This window comes from Lolium perenne, chromosome 1 (assembly GCF_019359855.2).
Source record: "Lolium perenne isolate Kyuss_39 chromosome 1, Kyuss_2.0, whole genome shotgun sequence".
Classification (NCBI taxonomy): Eukaryota; Viridiplantae; Streptophyta; class Magnoliopsida; order Poales; family Poaceae; genus Lolium; species Lolium perenne.
Genome location: NC_067244.2, coordinates 160,670,039 through 160,689,932, shown reverse-complemented (window position 1 = coordinate 160,689,932; position 19,894 = coordinate 160,670,039). Strand labels below are relative to the sequence as shown.

The window sequence follows — 19,894 nt, the reverse complement described above, 5'->3', positions numbered from 1 at the left end:
GGGTGAGTAGCATCGCGCTTGTTCCCTTTTGTCGTCTCGATGCCAAAGGGGGAGAAGCGTTCTATTAGGAACTATCTCGGGGATTTGCATGGTTTGGGCACAAGCATTTGCGTTTATCATTCCTTTAGTGCTTGTGTTCCCTCTTATTTGAACTATTTGCTTTGGTTGTGTTCGTTTAAAACTATGTGCTATGTGGTGTGAGACATTGTTATGGTTTTCGGATTTCTATATGTTGAGATCAAGACTATTATATCATGTGTGATGCTATATCTCCGTATCATATATCTACACATGGGTATGACTTCTAGCATCCTATCTCAACTTCATATATGTATATGTCTCTTGTTAGAGCTCATAATGGATACCTCTAGTATTGAGGCACCGCAATCCTATGTGTTGTGTATTTGTATTCAAATGCAAATTACTTATATGCACACATGTAGGGGGAGTGCCTCTATGTTTTTGCCATCATGTTTGCCTCTATAGTTATTCTCTTGCAAATCCGTATATTGTCATCAAACACCAAAAAGGGGGAGATTGAAAGAACATCTCTCATAATTATGTTTTGAGTGTTTGATGTCAATATATGTGATACACTAACGGTTGTTTAAGTGGTACAGGGATTACATAGATACATTTGTTTGTGTGTTGGATGTGGTCAGTGCTGTCAAAAAGCATTTGCAAAAATGTTCAACAGGCCGGATAATCCGGGCCGGATATTTCCAAAATATCTGGCCCCCAGATTTTTGGTTAAGAACTTGAGGATGTGCTGCTCAGTATAGGGGCCGGACATTTGCCCGGATATTGTCCTGGTTTTGTCCCAGGGCCGGATTATCCGGGCCGGATATTTCAAGAATATCCGGCCCCCTCGAAAATGGCTAAGGACCTGGAGAATTGCAGCTCAGTATAGGGGCCGGACATTTGCCCGGATATTGTCCTGGTTTTGTCCCAGGGCCGGATTATCCGGGGCGGATATTTCAAGAATATCCGGGGCCCTCGAAAATGGCTAAGGACCTGGAGAATTGCTTCTCTGAATAGGGGCCGGACAATTGCCCGGACATTGTCATGGTTTTGTACCTGTGACCGGATTATCCGGGGGGGGGGGGGGGGGGATTATCCGGCCCTAACTTAGGCCGGATTATCCGGCCCCCCGAAAAGCTCAACGGCTGGATTTTGGGGAGGGGTATTTATACCCCTCTTCTTCTTCCTTACCCCTTTGCTCAATCATTGCACAAGAAATCTGCCAAGCTTCACCTCCATTAGAGCCACTTCAAGAAACACAAGATTTGCAAGATCTCCTTCCTCCCCCCAACCAAATCTCTTGATCTTTGGAGATTCGAAGAAGAAGCCACCGATCTACATCCTCACCGAAGCGTTTTTCATTTCCCCCTCATTTGTTTGAGGGATCTCATGCTAGTGTTCCTATTTGGTTCCCTAGTTGATTTGAGTTGATGTGTTGTTGTTGATTGTTGTATTGTTACAGATTTGGGAGCCTCCAATTCAGTTGTGGATGTGTGCCCCAAGAACCTTGTAAAGGCCCGGTTTCCGCCTCGAGGAAATCCCTTAGTGGAAGTGGGCTAGGCCTTCGTGGCGTTGCTCACAGGAGATCTGAGTGAAGCCTTCGTGGCTGTTGGTTTGGCTTGCGTAGCAACCACACTCCTCCAAACGTAGACGTACCTTCTTGCAAAGGAAGGGAACTACGGAAATCATCTCCGTGTCATCGCGTGCTCCACTCTCGGTTACCTCTATCCCATTCTATCTCCTATATATTGCGTAGCTATATCTTGCTTAGTTGATAACCTTGTCATATAGGTAAATTCACTTAGTTGCATATCTAGAGAATTTACCTTTGTGTCAAGCCTAAATTGAAAAAGAACTAAAAATTGGTTAGCACCTATTCACCCCCCCCCCCCTCTAGGTGCGGCATACGATCCTTTCACATGCACTTTCAAGGAGGAGGAGCGCAAGTTCGTCAACGACACGAACCTCAAGCACGTCCTCGAGATCTCACACCAGCGAGCGGCCACGGAGGAGGTGGGACGCCTCCTCATGGAGGCGGAGCGACAGAAGCTCGCAGAGCTCAACACTCATCGCGACTACAAGGCGCTCGCGGCGAGCAGGAGAGGCGCGCCGAGATCGGAGCTTCTCGGGAAAGGATGGAAGCGCGGGGACAGCGTCGCCGGCAAGGTTCTGCGACACCGGCCGCCATGCTCCACCGCCAGATGAGCGAAGCAAGGGACGAGAAGCGGGCACGAACGCAGGCGGCAAAGGCGAAGAACGACGACGAGGCAGGGGCCGTCGAGCGCCCCAACCTACGGCCAGTAGATCAGGATTAAGTTTAAGTTTTAGTTATGTTTAGATTCGAGTTATTTTTATATAAATTTCGGTTTTTAAATATCATTTTAAATTTCAAAATCTATCGGGCTGGCGTATGGGGGGCGCCGGTGTTGAGCAGCATCCCCAAATAGAGGATGTTGTGGCGACGTCCCCATATACGGCAGTGCCGGTGCCCCTGCTGACGCCTATTTGAGGGCTGCTGGAGACGCAAGTGTAAAATCTTCAAGTGGAATGACATGCTACAGTTTGGACGACTGAAAGAAGAGCGAGAAATGACATGCTGTGTGCTTCGTCCGTCTTCAAGAAGACGGCCTGGTGAAGACATTTTATCCCATGTGTATGCGCAAGACAAGGATGGCACAGCTGATTCCAAACTTTGTGCATTCCTGCTGCCCCCCGATTGCAGATGGCAAAGCTTGAGTGGTGGGACAGAGAATGAAGTAGGTTTCGCAACAAGGTAAAAAAGAGCTTCGAGTGTTCGTAACACTTACATGCTGGTCCAAACTTTGTACATTCCTGGTCCCTTTGAGCATCGAAATACTTTTGTTTGGAAATAAGGAGCAAAAGTTCTCGGTACAACAAATGTGCGCAAGAATCATTGACGAATTCAATATTTGCTGCTCAGTTGAAAGTGCAGTTCCAGGAGTTCAGAATAACGTTAGATAGTAGTCTAAGTCCCTGCCCTTTGCCATCTTGTTCTATTAAAAAAAATGGTACACCACTGGCATATTCCACACACCCCCCCCCCCCCCCCCCAAAAAAAATGGCCGACATTAGCACAAATTGGCGACGTTTCCAAATTAGTTGGTCTGCACAACATATAACAAACCATATAATACGAAGTATTTGTGGGCATTTCAGATGATAGAATCCATGGATCAAAAAAAAAAAAGAATAGGATAAATGCATGACTAAAGTATTACTATGGAAAAAAGATATAGTTCCAAATTCAAATGCAGAAAAAAGAGGGAACGAATAAGAACAAACTTCCAATTAGCCTGAAATCTTTTCAATCCATGCACTATATTGTGGTCTAGATGAAAGAAGAAATGACAATTACTCATATTGGGAACAATCCCAGGGAGGGCCGATAATACTGATCTGAATACGAGCATCAAAAGATACACACTAAATTAAGTTAGCTCTATATATGGAGGAGCCATTTCAACTGTGAACTGTACATGATAGTTTAAACCGGGACTCATGATTGAATAATCATAGAACGCAATAGAGAATACCACAATCGTATCATAGCGAAAATGGCTTCGCATACACATCAAACATATCGCCTGCAGTTAGCTGTGGCTCCTGCAGGTGTAGACGGAACAGACAGTCAGTATTGTTGACAAACTGACAAGATGATACTACACGACTTCAAAAGAAAATGTTTGATTACACACATTATTATGCCAAAACAAACAGCAAATACAGATTTGCAAGGGATATACTGAGATGCATTTGCAAACCCCCAGAAAGTTACCTGTTTGAGTCCACCAGTACCTCCGCTCCCCCCTGTGAGAAGCATCGAAATGAGCGATGTAACCGCACCACCTCCTGCAATTGAAGCACCACCTCCTGTGTTCCGTATTGTCGTACGCATGGAGTTCAGTATACTCCCATAGGTGGCGGCCTCACCGCGTTCAATAGCTTGGATGAAGCAAAATGTCATTGCACCAGTCGAAGTGATCTTTGACAAGGCCTGAAGAAAAAATCCAATTGAATCACATGTCAAACAAGAGTAAGCAAACTTCGCAAAAAAAAAGTGTAAACTGCATGAAAGCATGATTTGCCAAAAGGAATCGCATGTCTTTCAAAAGAAGTTGCCTGATAGTTGCAGAAGAATAGCACATATATATTATAATGCCAACTGATATTTCAGCAAATAAATGAATCAGGTTAGAGCTTACTGATGTATCTGCTGATGTCTGATGATCATCACAACCACTAAAGGAAATAGCTTCCCCGCCACTAGTTCCTTTCCAGACGCCAGATCGTGGCCTGTGATCTTCCCATACATACTGCCCAGTCCTGTATCAAAATGAATAAGAAACTTTAGCTGTAGATACAGTCCATCATATATGGAAACAATGGAATGTTTTGCAGATCTATGTTAGTCACATTGCATTCACTGAACCCAAAACAAAGCCTAAAGAGGCACAAGACTACAATTAAGCCTCAGAAAGCATATTGCTATTCTAGGCTAGAAAAAATTTCAATTGATGCGCCGAGAACAGTTTTGCCGAGTAATCATGTTAAAAATGCTGCAATTAGGCATGATATGAGAAAGGTCATAGTGTAATAAGAATATGACACTAAAACAACAAGTGAAAAGAGCATAACACTTAATTTTTAGATCAAAAGGGAGGTCATCCCCAGTTCCATTGCAATGATGAAACCAGTCTGTTACATGACATAAAACTTAATTAGATACTTTATGGATGTAGTAACAGGTCAACGACAGAGAGGGGGGTTATTGATATACTTGGAAATAAAATTAGCTCAGTAGTATTGTCTCGTCAAATTGCGTTCCAAATAGAAAAGTTAAGCAGGATGCCAAAATTTATCATGCCAAGCATCAGGGGCTCGAGGTAAGAAGATTCAATTGTAGGACAGAAACATGTGATTTATCATGCCAAGCACAAGGCAGTACGACAAGATTAAAGAACCTGCTCATTCTGCAGAGGAACGGCAAATCAAGCGCAGTCCCACTGTGGCAAGCATCTATGAGTGCATGAAGTTTAGCTCCATGAGGTAGTGGTCTAACAAGCGCGGTATTGATCTCATCATCCACAATCATTCCCTGCGTCTCAAAATCCAACGGGCAGAAGGTTTCATCCATCCCATCAGCCTCATCTCCACTGTAGCTTCTTTGCTGTGCCCCATGGCCAGAATAATGAAACACCAGCGAGTCTCCCGGTTGACTACCTTGTAGAAGCCAATACATGGCCATCCTTATGTTATGCTTTGTTGGAATTTTGAAAGGATCGGTTTGTTCTTCTGCAGAGCAAGAAAGTGAGAAATGCAAGCATTATTGCGGGGTTCAGGAGTTAAACTTGCAGTAGATATCAATGAAAACAAATGGCATATAGGGGAGACTTTACAAAGGAAAATCAAAAACTTACATTACAAGCTCACCTAGACTGTATCTAATGTAACATACCATAATATGAGAATATTCTTTAAGTCTATGCACCTAGTTCGGTTATGAAATACTCATATTGTGGATGATGCATTGTGTTGCTTAACAACAAATAAAACCAAGAAGCACGCAGCATTTACATACAGATCAAGAGTTCGGTAGTAAGAATATGACAGATAGCAAGAAAGTATCATCACCAAGTGCTGCAAAGTGAACATTATGTATAGGTAAACAAATAATACATGTTTAAGACAAATACCATCTCAAACTTGCAGATTAAATTTGTACAGTTCCCACATGTGGAATTGCAATTCCTTTTCTTCAGCTACTTATAATATTCGTAAGAACAAACTGTATAAATACTAAAAAAAAAACAGAGCAATGCACATTTAAGTTTCAGTAGATTAGTTTATGTTATCAACCAAGTCCAAGTGTAAAGATGAAAGCTCGTGATTGATAACAATATTAGTGGATCAAATCAGCTCACTGGACTTGTCTCGATTCACACAACTCAGACATAAGCAATGCGAGAGGTCATACCAAATAGTCAAACCAAGTAACCAACCCATATTCAGGCACTTTTGAAGAGAAAATAAAATGCCAGTTCTCAGCTGACCTTCATGTAATTACTTTTCGATGGAATTGGATGCAAACGAACAACTCATTCATGAGCACGCTCCATGCCAGTAGCATCATAGTCTCTGATATATCATTTTGATAGCAATAACGCATATACCATCTCCTCCCATGCCCCCAGCTCCCCGCTACATATTCATCATGGATCGCATGGGGCTAAACAGCTAGCACGCGGATAACGAATCCAAACGCAAAAAAAGCCTTCCCCAATTCCCCTACCCAAATCATGCCCTAAGCCCAAACGGCAGACAGAAAAACAAATCGCGCGATGACGGGAGCCACCGTGGGCGCGGATTATTATACCTGTGAGCATGATGATGGAGTCGTCGGGGAAGCTGAAGCGGGTGGTGAGGAGGTGGCGCATGCACTTGGCGTCGTTGATGCAGCCCTTGAGCTCGTGTCGCGAGAAGCGGTAGGAGATCCCGATGATGACGGCGCGCTTCCGGCCGTGCGCGGGCGGGGGAGGCGGGCCCCGGGCGGGGTCGGCGTGGGCGAGGGGGCCGGGCGCGGGGGCCGCGGCGACGTGGGTGACGGCGCCGCAGATGGCGCAGCGGATGCAGGGCGCCCCCTGCGGCAGCTGCAGCGGCGTGCGGCAGCCGGAGCAGTTGACCAGCATCATCATCGCGCCGGCGGCGGGCGGCGGAGGAGGTGAGAGGTGTTGGGTGGGGGTGGGTGGATGGATTCGGGCTCCGGGCTTGTTTTGCGCGTGGTGGTGGAGCCGTTGAAGGTGGGCGTCGGCGTATATACGCTGTCGGCTTCGAGACCCTCCTTTCTGCGTTTCCTTTGCACATATGCTTGGGTGCACGGTCCGGCCGTTGACGCAGTGATCGACGCGACGAACCGGAAAAAGTGATGTGCCTGAGGTAAATGCATACGTAGCCTAGGCTTGACGCGGTGACTTGTACAGTAAGAGCATCTCCACTCGTCTCCCCGACGAGCCCCCGAGCGACGTTTTTTTCATCTGGACGGCGTAATTCGGCTCAGTCGCGCCCGGTTTCTCGTTTTCGTCCGGATTTGGCCCTTCATCCATCCGGCGAGCCCACGCCATCCCCGGCCCCCGGGGCGCGCTCGAGGACTCCGGACGAAAGAATTTGGCGCGAAACGTCGTGTGGACCCGCGTAGTCGACGAGAGGAAAACCAAATCCTGTCGATTTTCCCTCCAAGTTGCTTGTTTATCCCCATTCTCTCCCGCTGAATTTGTCCATCCTCCTCCTCGTCTTCCAATTCCAGTTCCCGGCCTCGTCCACCACCGCTCTCCTCCTCGTCTTCTCATCCACCACAATGCCGCCGAAGGCGACGACGAGGAAGCCGCGGGCGAAGAAGGAGCGGCCGCCGGGCATGACGCACGCAGAGTGGGCGGCGGACGAGAAACGGCGCGAGGTCGAAACAAGCGGCAGGGCGGAGAGGGTGAAAAAAGCCGCCGCCAAGAGGGCGGCGGCGGCCCAGGACGAACAAGCGAGGAAGATCAGCATGGGCCATGTTCCCGGCGGCGGCGACATGTTCCCCGGCCAATGGCCGACGCAAGGTACAAGCAGTTCCCCGTCGTCCTTCTCCCCTTCGATGTACTCGCCGTCGCCGCCTGCCATGTTCCAAGAGGGCGCCTACGTCCAACCATCCAGGTTCACACCGTCGCCGCCCGAGCTTGACGTCGGCAGCGGCGGCCAGTTCGAGGGCACCTCGCCGGCCCTGCGACGAGGGCCGCTCCCGTTCGGTGCGATGGCGGCGCCGAACGAAGAGGAGATCCACGAGATGATCATCTCCGGCTCCATGGCCGCTGCTGCGAGCCCGGGGTTCTTCATGGCCGCCGCCGCTGCGAGCCCGGGCTTCTTCACGCAAGAGGAGGCGAGGGCGACGGCAGCTGTCGCGGCGCGCAACGAGTATGTGGAGGATGTGGCCGACGGAAGCCAAGCCGTCGAAGAAGAAGACGAAGAAGAAGAAGAGCCAACTCAAGCCGCCGCCAACCTGTCGAAGGGGAAGAAGAAGAGGAAGAAGGACTCGCCACCTGCCGAACCGCGTATCAAATGGACGCCGAAGGAAGAGGAGTGCCTCGCCGAAGCTTGGATGACCGTGTCCATGAACGGCATAACCGGGGCCAATCAGTCGTTCGACACATATTGGATTCGAGTGAAGCAGGCGTTCGACGAACGCAAACTCGTCGATCCCTACTTCAACAAGACGAACATGAATGTGTACCGGGGAGACAAGGCAATGGCCACCCATTGGGGGATCATGCAGACGGCGTGCAGCAAATGGCACGGCATACAGGATGAGGTCGAAGAACGGCCGATCAGCGGCCACGACTTGGAGCAAAAGGTATGCTCCGTCGACCCTGCATCACCGAGGTTAGCTGTGCACCGTGTACATCATCGTGAGCTGACCCGTATCGCCGTACTCTTTTTCCCAAGCTGCGCCGTGCTTTGGACATGTACATGGACGACACCGGCATGCAGTTCAAGTTCCTGAACGTCTACGCCCGCCTCGAGAACTGCGAGAAGTGGAAGGAAACCCGCAAGACCCTCTCGAAGAGCAAGACCGAGCAGTACAACCCCGACGCTCCGGTGGATGGCGCGGAGGAAGGGCGCCCTGAACTCGGCCAGAAGTAGCTCAAAGAGCTCAAAAAGATGGGCAATCCCGCCGATAGGATGCAGGCGTCGATCGACAAGTGTTGGGCCGACTTGAGGACGCACGCCGACGGGAGGAACGACAAGTTCGACGGCAGGTGGCGGGAGATGCTCGCCAACCAAGGCGTCTAGATCGCCCTGCTGAAGACGACGGCGGCGGCGAAGAATAGGAACACAGACTTGGCGTTCCTAATGGGCGGCGGCAACATGGAACTGATGGACGAGGAGACGAGGAATTGGTACCAGGGCCACCGCAGCGACATCCTCCGAGCCACTCCGGCCAGTCCTTTGTCGTCTCCGCCGGCTCCTACCTCGTCTTCTTCACCGTCTACCTCATCGACTACCGCTGCTTCGAAGTCCACTGCCGCTGCTTCGTCGTCGACTGCCGCAGCCGCTTCGACCACGGCGTGTGAGGAAACTGGTCCGTCGGACACCGCCGTGCCGGCCGGGACTGCCGATGAGCCTGTTTCCGTGTAATTTCCCTCTGATCGCCGATCTGTGGCTGATCCTTTTGCTCCTTTTGCCGATCAACTGGCCGTACTTGTAGCGCGGGATGACGCTTTGTTTGAATTTAAACTATGTCCACCAAACTCCGGGTGGACGACTGGAAATACGGTACTCCCCACGACTTTATTTTGTCCAATCCGGCGGTTGTTTCGTCCGGATTTCGCCGTGGGGAGCGCCAACGAGTGGAGATGCCCTAAGTGTTTGGGTGCTAACGATGCGATTTCTCACATCTAGGGTGTGTTCGGTTTGGGGATGGGGTGGAATGGAATGGAACCGTTCCGCACCCAGAGCCCGTTCCTGCGTTCGGTTGCAAACTGAAATGGAATCCCTAGATCCAGAATGAAGTGGTTTCCGATTCGGCCGGACGAGGTGGAATGGGTGACTGTCACACGCTGATTAATTCAGTTTAGCAATAATTAACCAAGTTTAGCAATAATTAATCAAGTTTAGCATTACTTAATCAGGTTTAGTAAATAATTAATCGAGTTTAGAATAATTAATCGGGTGACTATCTCACCCATTACATTCCATTCTCATCCCATTCCAAAACCGAACACATGGATGGAACCGTTCCGTGACAAAAAAAAAATCCAAACCGAACACAGGGATGGAACGGTTCTGTGACAGTGGAATGGAATGGTTCCATTCTATTCCACCCCATCCAAAAAACGAACACACCCCTAGTGATCCAGGGGACGAAAAACGGACGTTTGGATGGCATGCGGGGAAAACATTTCCGGCATTGTACGAATTTTAAAGCATCCAAAAAGTTGTACGAGGAAAACGTTTGATTTGGCCGTTTCTCGTGAGCCATCCTCGTCTCGCGCTCGCTGGGAAAAAATTGATGCAATGTGGGGATGGCAGGAGAAATTCGCTCACCTCCCGTCGATACTCCTCGCCTATTTACACCTCCCCGCCTCACTGTCCATAGCCGCGCCACCATTTTCCCACTTTGTGGATCTTCCTGTAAGAGTAGAGTAGTTCTGTTTAGTTATTGCTTCGATTTGCAAGAGCAGATTGGATTGCTATGATTTTGAGTCGGCGTATTTTCGTCGAACACCTGGTTATGCGTTTTCTAAGTTGTGTCGTCCACGTATAAGTTCAATAGTTGGTATGAGGGTTGGTTCTATGACGTGCGCAACTTCTCCGCGTACCAGCTTCGCACTTATACATGGCAGCATGCATAGAAGATTAGTAATGTCTTTTGTTCATAGTCTTTGCACACAAGGAGTTTGCTAGTTTCATGAAGCTTGTTACCATGCTTGCTTGCTTGCTTACCATTGTCAATGATTTTGACCTATTAGCCAGCTTCTTTGCCATTGTTCTTGCACTTTCGTACTTGGATTATCTTTATAGGAGGCGGCCTCCCTTGATTTGTCGGCGAGTTCTGTGTTGTCGACTTAGCCACTCCGGTATATCCTGGTGCCTGATAGGTACTGCATGCCCTATTAGGAAGAAGAACATCATGATATGGCATGCTGCTTTGTCCACCTTCGTGTTGAATCGGGTGTGCAAGTTGGTGAAGGAAGGGAAGACCGGAGTTAGGTCTTCAGGAACTGTGACCCGATAGCGATTGTAGAGGTTGTTCTCAAGTTAACCGGCCGTGAAGTTGGTGTGGACCAACTCTACAACCATCCTAGGCACTAGAGAGCAAAGTGGGTTTGTCTGCATGCTAAAGATTCTTGAGGACCTGCATTGGGTGGAGAAGACATCAACAATCATGATGGACGATGATGCATACTATGCCCACACCAAGATTAGATCAGTGCACATTTTGTTTCACTTTATTCACTTTCATACTATGCATGAAGAATTAACTTTCCTTATCATTGCAGACTCACACTAGGTACGCGGATCTCATCAACAAGCTCATAGAGAACTATGTTCAGATGAAGATGATCTACGTCGGGCGAGTTCCAGCTGCTCGGCTCACTCCCGCTGTGGTCCACCGTGTTCTAAGTCACCTCATGGATCACAAGGCACAGGTGAACACTATCTTGCGATGACCTCTGCTGGCGGGATGGATTGATTCACTGCCTTCCTGACGTAGTACTACCTCTGAGGAGACGGAGCATTGTATGCTTGTTGTCGTGCTTGTCCTGCTGATGATGATGAACATCACATCCATGATGTATATTTTGGGAGTAGGTAGGTTTGATCTGAACTAGTGGCAAGTCTGTAAATTTTGTGTGGTAGTATTTATGTAACCCCTAGGTTGAGAAACTTATGCTGCATCACGAGATGTTGTTCGTGAACTCGTGGTGAAACACTATGATCCACTGCTATAACTGTTATCCTTATGATAGCCTTACTGATTATGTGATCTATGGTTGTCGTCCTATCATTTCTTATTGTGTCGAATATCTTGTGGGCACATATGGTGAACTGGGTAAGCTCACCAAAAAAAGGTAGGAGGTAATCGTATTCGGCAAACAACCTTCCAATTTGTTGAAACACGCCGGGACTTTGCTTCACAGCTGATGCAAAATATAAATTGTTTGCAACCAAATAAATTGCACAACAAGGATTAGAGCGTGCATACACATAGCCGTGTTCCACAGATGTGAGAAAACGCTGCTAAAAACTAATCACGCCCTTTGTTTCTCTGAGTTGCAGCAGAGCGGATGCACGCTCGCGTCTACGTTCACCCGCCAGCCGAACACCTACTAGTTGCCTAACCAAGAATCTATTCTCCAATATGCATTTGGTGTGTAAAAGTGAGCGCTGATACAAGTTTTGCTGGGTATCACCTCGTGTGGGACGAGGAGATGGCGTTATGAAATCTTTTACACTACCCAAATAGGTGGAAGAGCGCATTGTCCACTAGGATCATGACCAAGTGTCATTTTAGGCATTGTACATGAGAGGAAGTTAATCTTCCATCCAGCCACTGTAAAGTGGAGTGACGAAAATCCAGGAGGTTAGCTCTAGATAAAGGGAAAGAAGATGATGTTAAAGTTCGAGAGATAAAAATCTCAAATCAAGCACACGGCACTACCTATTATAAGGTTGTGAAATCTAAATTCTCTACCTTGTCTCTTTCAAGATGTGATTTCACCATCTTTATCGAGATTGCTCTAATCTCTAGCTCTTGTTGTTGCATCTAACAACTAGGTGTATCTTTATGTATGAGTTCTACATAGAAGAACAAGTTGTATCCTCATTTAATAATAGTGAGGGGAAAATGGGTGGCTTCGTCCCATGATTTTTTCCTTTCGAATTGAGAGTTTTCCACGTAAAAAAGAATTGATATCTGTAGTTCTCACTGCTAAAATCTTAACCATCGAATCAAACATTGGCTCTGTCAACTTCTGCCCCAAGTGCTAACATATTTCCTCTGTGTATGCTGTTACATATCCATGAAGAGCAACGACCTGTGAGTTCTCCATTTATGGGTTAATCGGTATCCTGGTTTCCCAGGCATGTTTAGGATTTTATAGTTTCAGCAATAAGTTTGACAATTGATCCTAGCACGTCGGATCCAATCAGGATCCTAAGTAAATGAATCGTCCTGGGAATTCTTATCATCCTCTTTAAAATCTATAAAATTCTTATCCTTCTTAGAGAAGTATAATCAGAGACTCACAAAATGATACTGAGTTGCAACATAAAGTTACTGCTAGTGCTGGTAATATAATAACACTTCAATTTACAGTGACACACAAAAAACAACAGGAAGCCCACACGAATCAATCGTGATCATGCACGCTCTTTTATGCGTTTCTGCTACAGACAACAGCGGGCGGCATCTGGTTCTCCAACCTCAACAGCCGGCGCCGTGAAAACACGTAGGATTCTTTACTTCTATACAAGCTTAAAGCGAGGCACACACTGAACATAATTTTGTCTCCTGATGTCTGGGGGTGTACATAATCATCATATCTCTAACGTAGGATGGTGTATTACACTGAAGGAAAGCAGCAGGAAACTACCTCAATCCGTTGCCTTCGACAACGGAAAGCTCTCACCGCAGAAGTTCTGCTGTGTCACGAAAGGCACCGCAAAGATGTATGGAAGGGATGGCGGAAAACTCTGATTCCGAAGCTTTCATGCAACGGAAGTCACTCAGGTGTCGCCATGGGCCCGGTGGCAGAGCAACTTACCCCACATAAGAGAAGTTGAAGGTTCTGCTGGGCGATTGGTATTGCGATGCGATGGAATCACGAAGCAGCTCCATGCCAACATTATGTTGGCTTTATTCTCACACTATTGACAATGGTAGATCATCACTATGATTTGGGATGCGCTTTTGTGCAGCCTTCACGGCAGCCACTCTGGCTGCATTGGCTGCTTTATTAGCTGCAGCAACAGCTTTGTTCACCTTATCATCTACTCTTGGGACATCATAGGCCCGCTCTGTAGCTCTTCTCGCCTCCTGAGAGTGTCATAATCAGATATCAGTTACAACAGTTGTATCATCATGGGAGGGGAAACTCTTTCTAGCAACTAAGGATGGTCTGCTGGCACATTACCTGCACCGCATTGAGGACCTTGGAATGGTTCACAGCAATAGGTGACCCAGGGACAACATTTTGGGTGCTTAAGGTGTCAAGAACTCCATTTTGCCAGTGGCCTGCTTGCGTCTCCCCATTTCTGAACGTATACATGCCTAAACCCTGCCTTCTGCCCTCATGCCATGCACCCTCGTATCTATGGCCATTAGCAAAGCTGTAGACTCCGAAACCATGCATTCTATCAGCAAAGTACTCCCCAGCATAGGTGTCACCATTCCTAACAACAGCCCACAAAATATTAGTTCAAACCTCAACTCAAAACCGATACTGCAGCATGCTGCGTAGTTTCTTTTCCTAATGCCAAGCAGGCAAACGCAGCTGGGAAAGGCTAGACTAGAAAAAAAAGGTATGGTAACATATCACAACCTAAACAAGCATGAGCTTAAGATGAACTCATAATGAAGCAAAATGCATGGAAATGAAATAAGGTTAAGAACAAGGAAATAAAAACAAGGGGTACTACTGCAAATGTATAGCACAGTATAACTAGGAATCATCACATAACACGTTATATGCAATCAATTTTTCAAAAAATGAACATGCTATTGTGATAGCAATATGTTAACATAACTGGAAAGAAAATAGTTTCTCATATGCTATCTTTAGATGTAGCAGGTATATAGATGGCAACAAAACAGAACCACAAGATACAACACGACCATGACGCAATCATTGATGACTCATATAGCCCATAACCAATCAGACAAAAAGGCAATAGAACAGTAATTAATATATTTTCAAAATGCACATGCATATATCAAGTAAGCAAACAATATGAACAAAACATGCAGCACATGACCTCTGTGACGTGCCCTGGCCCTGACTACAAGATTCCTTATTGACTAATAGAACAAAATGACTGATTACAATAACTTATCCCGAGCATAACTAGCTGAAGCCACACAAATAAGTTGATATGAAATAAACAGCTTGGATAGCACAATTGGTACAAGATCTGTTTCAAACAAGATTCAAACCCTGAACCAGGTGAATTGCAGATCATAACTAGAATAAAGTTCAAAACCTGGTGGGATATTGACACACTAGTTGGCTACCATGACAGTTCATCAGAAAGGTCAAAACCATAACTGGCAAAGTTATCAGTAACTTTAACTTAATTCAGGATCTCAGAGAGAAAATACACACATGATGGATGCATCTACAATACCAGTACAGGTGTACCTCCCGATATTAAGAAAGGAGCTGCTAACAGTCTCTCTTTTGTAACCAATAACTGCATTCGGGTCTAATTGATTATGTGCTATGTCTGGCCAATAGCTTTCCTTTCTAACGGTAATGGGGAGAGGTACCCTAAAGGAGTACCTTGTACTCTGATTCATGAGCAAGACAAGGGGAGAGGTAGCCTAAAGAAGTGAGGGGAATTATTGGGACACTACTCTAGTTATAATTGCACTTTTCAATATTCCACTACAAGCAGCCAAAAGTAAAATCCACATCAGATCTATCGCGAAGGGAACCAACCAAGCAACCCATCTCAGTATCTCATATCTCCCTTGAAATCAACAACCTGACTAAAGTCCTTTACTTTGATTGAAAGAAGCATCCCATTCAACAGAAAGCGACAAAACTTCATATTGAAGAGTGGAGTTGATATAAGTGATTATGCAGTATATACAAAACTAATAGCACATGTAATATTCTGCTCATCAATGTCAGTACATTTCCTAGGTTATCTCATGACATAGCTAACTACACATGAATCCTGCTTAGGAGGCACACACAAGTTCAACAATAAATATGTAAATGTTTAACAGTCAATGGGGAGAAACGCTGAGCAAGGTAAACAGCCACGCGACCTCTAGAATCCCCTTAATCATCATGTTGCATGTCACGGGTACCAAGATCACATATTTAGCCAAAATTAACACTAAAACACTAATATTTGCACAGGTTATATATATCAGCACGACATCAGATCATGGCTAGCATGTAATGCGCTGAACAATTTAACTCAAAGAGTACCGAAAGTTGAACGCAAACCTGAAATGGTAGTGGCCGAGGCCGTGTTTCACACCTCTCTTGAACTCGCCGATGTAGCGGCTGCCATCTTCGCAGGTGTGCACCCCGTGGCCATGGCTCTGGCCGTTGGACCATTCCCCGGAGTAGACATCGCCAGTGTAGAACCTGTAGACGCCGTGGCCGTGCCTGAGCCCCTGCCGGTACTGGCCGCGGTAGCGGCTGCCCCTGGCCCAGGTCTCGACCCCGAAGCCGTCGTACTTGCCGTCGACCCAGTCGCCCTCGTAGCGGCCGCTCATGTAGTAGTAGTAGACGCCGCTGCCGGTGCAGCGGCCGCGGCTGAACTGGCCCTCGTAGATGTCGCCGTTGCTGTAGACCTGGACGAAATGGCCGGTGGTGGGCGCGGAGGCGGAGGCGGAGGGCGAGGAGCCGATGGACCAGAGGATCGGGGAGCGGCGCGGGCGGCGGAGCGGGAGCGGGAAGGGGAGCGGGAAGGGGAGGCGCGGGAGGGAGAGGCAGAGGAGCAGGAGCAGCGCGCAGGAGAAGGCGGCGGCGGAGAGGAAGTCGGCGAGGAGGGAGCGCGGGAGGAAGGCGGGCGACGGGGAGAGGAAGTAGAGGGTGGGGAGGGAGAGGAGGAGCAGGATGCGGAGGCGGAGGTGGAGGCAGCGCAGGAGGTGCCTGGCGGCGGCGGCCGCGGCTGCCGCCGCCGCCGGAGCGGGCGGCGCGGCGGAAGACGCGAGCTTTCGGCGGCGGGGAGGGGTGAAGGGCGACGGCGACGGTGAAGGCCTGGTCGGGGTGGAGGAGGAGGAGGAGTTCATGGAGACGGGGCGCTTGTGCGGGGTGGAGGGGAGCGCGTGGTGCGGGCTCGCCGGGATGTGGATGCGGAGGGAGGAGGGGTGCGGGGAAGGCGGGTGGTTGGGATCGGACGGCGGCGGCGGGTCGGCCCCGGCGGCCGCATCGGGCGGCACGGCGAGGGAGACCGGGAGGTGGTGGTGGTGCATCTAGTTGGGATCGGGATTGGATTTGGAATTGGAGGTGGCGGTGGTGGAGGTGGCCGGAGGAGGATGTCTCGACATGGGCGGGGGGTGGGAGGACGGAGGGAGGGCTGCCGCCTTCTCTACGCTTTTCTCCTCGCTTTTCTGCACCGGGTTTTCCGGGTCTTTTCTCCCTCTCGCTCCCCGTCTTCTCGCTGGGTTTTTCTTCTCTCCCTCTCCTTTGCTGTGTGCAGGAATGGGTGATTAGTGTAACTAACACAAACTTGCTAATAAGTGTATATAACTAAAGAATTGGTTTACTACTTGATTCAAAATTTTAAATATGATTGTACTCTTTAGGCCTTTTTGGTTCACATCATTTTCAAAATGCATGAATGAAAGAACACAGAGATTTGGATCAATAACATTAGAGGGAAAACAAAGAGATTGAGGTTTGAATGGATAGAAAATTTACCCCAAGAGAGAGAGTGCAATGAAATCTCAGGCAAAATTCCAAGGATTTTAATCATATGAATCAATTGACCGACGTAAGAAAAATTCTAAAGAACCAAATCCTTTCAAATTCCTTGGAATCAAATGAGCCCCTAGTAAATAGCTGTGTTTAATTTGTTCTGGTTCACTTAACTGCAATTAGTCAAAACATTTCTAACTTTTTTGCACTACATTTCGCAAAATAAAAGTTGATTCAACGTCGCAAAAATTCCTTCATTTGTCATTTGAGTAATCAAACTTGATTTTGATTTCGTAAAGTTCAAAATGGAATGAGAACATCATGGTTTGGACTTTTGTGAATCAAAGAGGTCCCTCGGACCTAGTCTACATTGTGTGTATCTTTTTTTCCTTCTAAACTCGTGTGCTTTAAACAATTGAGTTATACTATGTAGAACTACTCCCACCATTCCTAATATAAGATGTTTAGTTAAGTAAGCCACATACAATATGAATTTCATCTGTTCAAACAAAAAAAGGCCAGTAGTACAAATGTTCACTTGTTTAAGTAAACTTTAGAGGGTGCTTCTTTATAAGATACCTAACTCTGGATTCAGTCTTAGCTCCCCCTCTAACCATCGACTTTCTTTTTCCTTGGTAATTGCTGATGATTTTGGTAATTGGGCAATAATTTTATCTCTGCGTTACGTGATTTTGACCGAGATGAGTTGAGCAAAACCTCTAATTTTTACCAATAGTTGTCATACGAATGAGTTACTTGTGAGGCACTGATACTCTCCCTATCTGTCCCTGTCTTTCTATACGATGCGAGTCACGCCCCTCGTAAGAACCATTTGTCCTCTTGTCCAGGATCCAATCGAATTGCAATTATTATTTAGAAGAACAATAAACAGACTTGAATAGAACGACCTTTGGAAGCAAACATAGCTTCAAAACTCCGACGTCACGCGGGTGTAGTTTCTTATGCGCGAAGCCGAGAGGCGACGAAGACGCCAAGACACGGTACGGGACAGAGCGGATCGCCAACAGCGACTTGGCATGGCCGGGCACCCGTTTGATTAGCACGCTAATAGGACGGTTCCTGCGCTATTAATTATACTAGTAGTGTGCACTATTAGTCATGGTAGTACTGTCGCATAGTACTTGTCATTTTTTTGCAGGTTTGTCGCCCGCACATGGAACGCGAGGGTGAAAAGTGGAGAGGAGAGGGCTAGCACGATGAATCTGATCTGCTGTTTCCGAGTGCCTTCGGCTGGCCTTTGCCTCGATCTGTCGTGTCATATGTGTGAGGGGTAGATGGGGTCGTCGTCTTCCCCGGAGCTAGCTAGAAAAGTGGGCAGCTCGGCCGTCCTGGTCGGTCAGTTCATTACTGCGTACCCATCTTGCAGGATCACCTACTTGAATACTTGATGGTTCAAGCTACGATCGAGCTCCAGGACAATGTTGGCCTGGAGTTACAAGCTCACGATCGACAAGATTGTTTCCCAAGTTTAGAAGCGATGCGGTGGAGACACATGGCTGCGGAGTGCGGTGGTTCAAGTTACCGGATGAAGACTGGCTAGCACAGTAGCATGCACGGTTGCGCGGTGAGCCGGCGAGTGAAGTGAAGTTACGTACGAGCCCATGATGACAAGCTCGTTTCTAAGTTTAGTGGTAGAGCACATGGCCATGGCTACGGTGGTTGAAGGGCTTGAAGCTACCAGTGTGTGCGAGGCAAGATCGTTTCTAAGTTTAGCGGTGGCACAGTGGAGAGAGCTGTGGTGGTCCAAGGCTCTCTCTCAGAGCTACGAGTGCTTGCGAAAATGGTGCTGTTTCTAAGTTTAGGTGTACACAGTACATGGCTGTGGTGGTCCAAGCTGCGAGTTCATGGCAATATAGTGGGTTTCTAAGTTTAGTGGTACAGTGCCACAAGTTGCAGTGGCTCAAGACGAGATTGTTTCTAAGTTTAGCTGGGCGCTACATGGCTGCGATCGTGTGTGAGGTCTCGGCGAGTTCAAGACGGAGTCGTCGTTTCTAATTAACTTCTAAGAATATTCCAACCGATGATCCTATAATTGAACATGTGAGTCAGTGAATAATAGTAATGATAATTTTGTTGAAATCGCGAGTTCATGGCGGCCTTGACAGGGTCGTCGTGGTTTCTAGGAATATCCCAGCCGATGATCTTGGAATTGAAAATGTGAGTAATAGTAATGATAATTTCGTTGAAATCTGGGAGGCGTCATCGGGTCAAAAAGAGGGACAGGTTCGTCGTGGCGCTGTGATGTTGATGAGTAGGCTGTTGGATCGGCGAGCTTATCCCCAGGACCACGTCGATGGCATGATATATGATCCTACGTGTGCTACTGGATTGTTTATCTGGAGGTACCGGCGGCTACTGGCCAAGTGCCACAAGCCTGAATAGAATATTGATTGCTCCTGGATGATTATTAGTATAACAGCGACACCGAGTGATTCAAGTTTTTTTTTTTAACAAAGTGCTTCAGCTGATCATGCACAAGAATGGACGAACATCTTGGCTCGCCACGATCTTGATCCATTCACCCCTATTTGAAACAAGTATATTCTAGTAAAAAATAATCATTTGCAAACTAAAAAGACTTGTAGATCATGCTAATGGAGTTACGTCACAACAATTGTTTTCCCAGAATATGAAACAAAACTAGCGAAACAATCGCAAGCTAGAGCATGACACGCACCCAGAACATCTCCGAAACA

General features: G+C 47.4%; 2 protein-coding genes across 2 annotated transcripts; both read right to left on the bottom strand.

Annotated features, from left to right (window-relative positions):
• Window positions 1–3,311: 3,311 nt before the first annotated feature.
• LOC127310227 (metacaspase-1) lies at window positions 3,312–6,819 on the bottom strand. The gene is made up of 5 exons (XM_051340916.2): window positions 6,416–6,819; window positions 5,004–5,334; window positions 4,245–4,365; window positions 3,818–4,036; window positions 3,312–3,645 (listed from the first exon to the last, which is right to left on the bottom strand). The coding sequence occupies exons 1-5, from the start codon at window positions 6,732–6,734 to the stop codon at window positions 3,586–3,588; spliced, it is 1,050 nt and encodes a 349-aa protein (XP_051196876.1). The 5' UTR covers window positions 6,735–6,819; the 3' UTR covers window positions 3,312–3,585.
• A 6,017-nt stretch (window positions 6,820–12,836) lies between these two features.
• On the bottom strand, window positions 12,837–16,842 carry LOC127310217 (uncharacterized). The gene is made up of 3 exons (XM_051340908.2): window positions 15,756–16,842; window positions 13,713–13,971; window positions 12,837–13,615 (listed from the first exon to the last, which is right to left on the bottom strand). The coding sequence occupies exons 1-3, from the start codon at window positions 16,730–16,732 to the stop codon at window positions 13,442–13,444; spliced, it is 1,410 nt and encodes a 469-aa protein (XP_051196868.1). The 5' UTR covers window positions 16,733–16,842; the 3' UTR covers window positions 12,837–13,441.
• Between the last annotated feature and the right edge of the window lie 3,052 nt (window positions 16,843–19,894).

Coding starts and splice junctions, on each gene's coding strand:
- LOC127310217 (XM_051340908.2), bottom strand. CDS start 16,732: ATGCACCACCACCACCTCCCGGTCTCCCTCGCCGTGCCGCCCGATGCG. Junction 13,972..15,755: donor CTCGGCCACTACCATTTCAG/GTTTGCGTTCAA, acceptor GGCTGTTGTTAG/GAATGGTGACACCTATGCTG. Junction 13,616..13,712: donor AGGTCCTCAATGCGGTGCAG/GTAATGTGCCAG, acceptor TGACACTCTCAG/GAGGCGAGAAGAGCTACAGA.
- LOC127310227 (XM_051340916.2), bottom strand. CDS start 6,734: ATGATGATGCTGGTCAACTGCTCCGGCTGCCGCACGCCGCTGCAGCTG. Junction 4,366..5,003: donor TTCCTCTGCAGAATGAGCAG/GTTCTTTAATCT, acceptor ATTTTGATACAG/GACTGGGCAGTATGTATGGG. Junction 4,037..4,244: donor AGACATCAGCAGATACATCA/GTAAGCTCTAAC, acceptor TTTTTTCTTCAG/GCCTTGTCAAAGATCACTTC.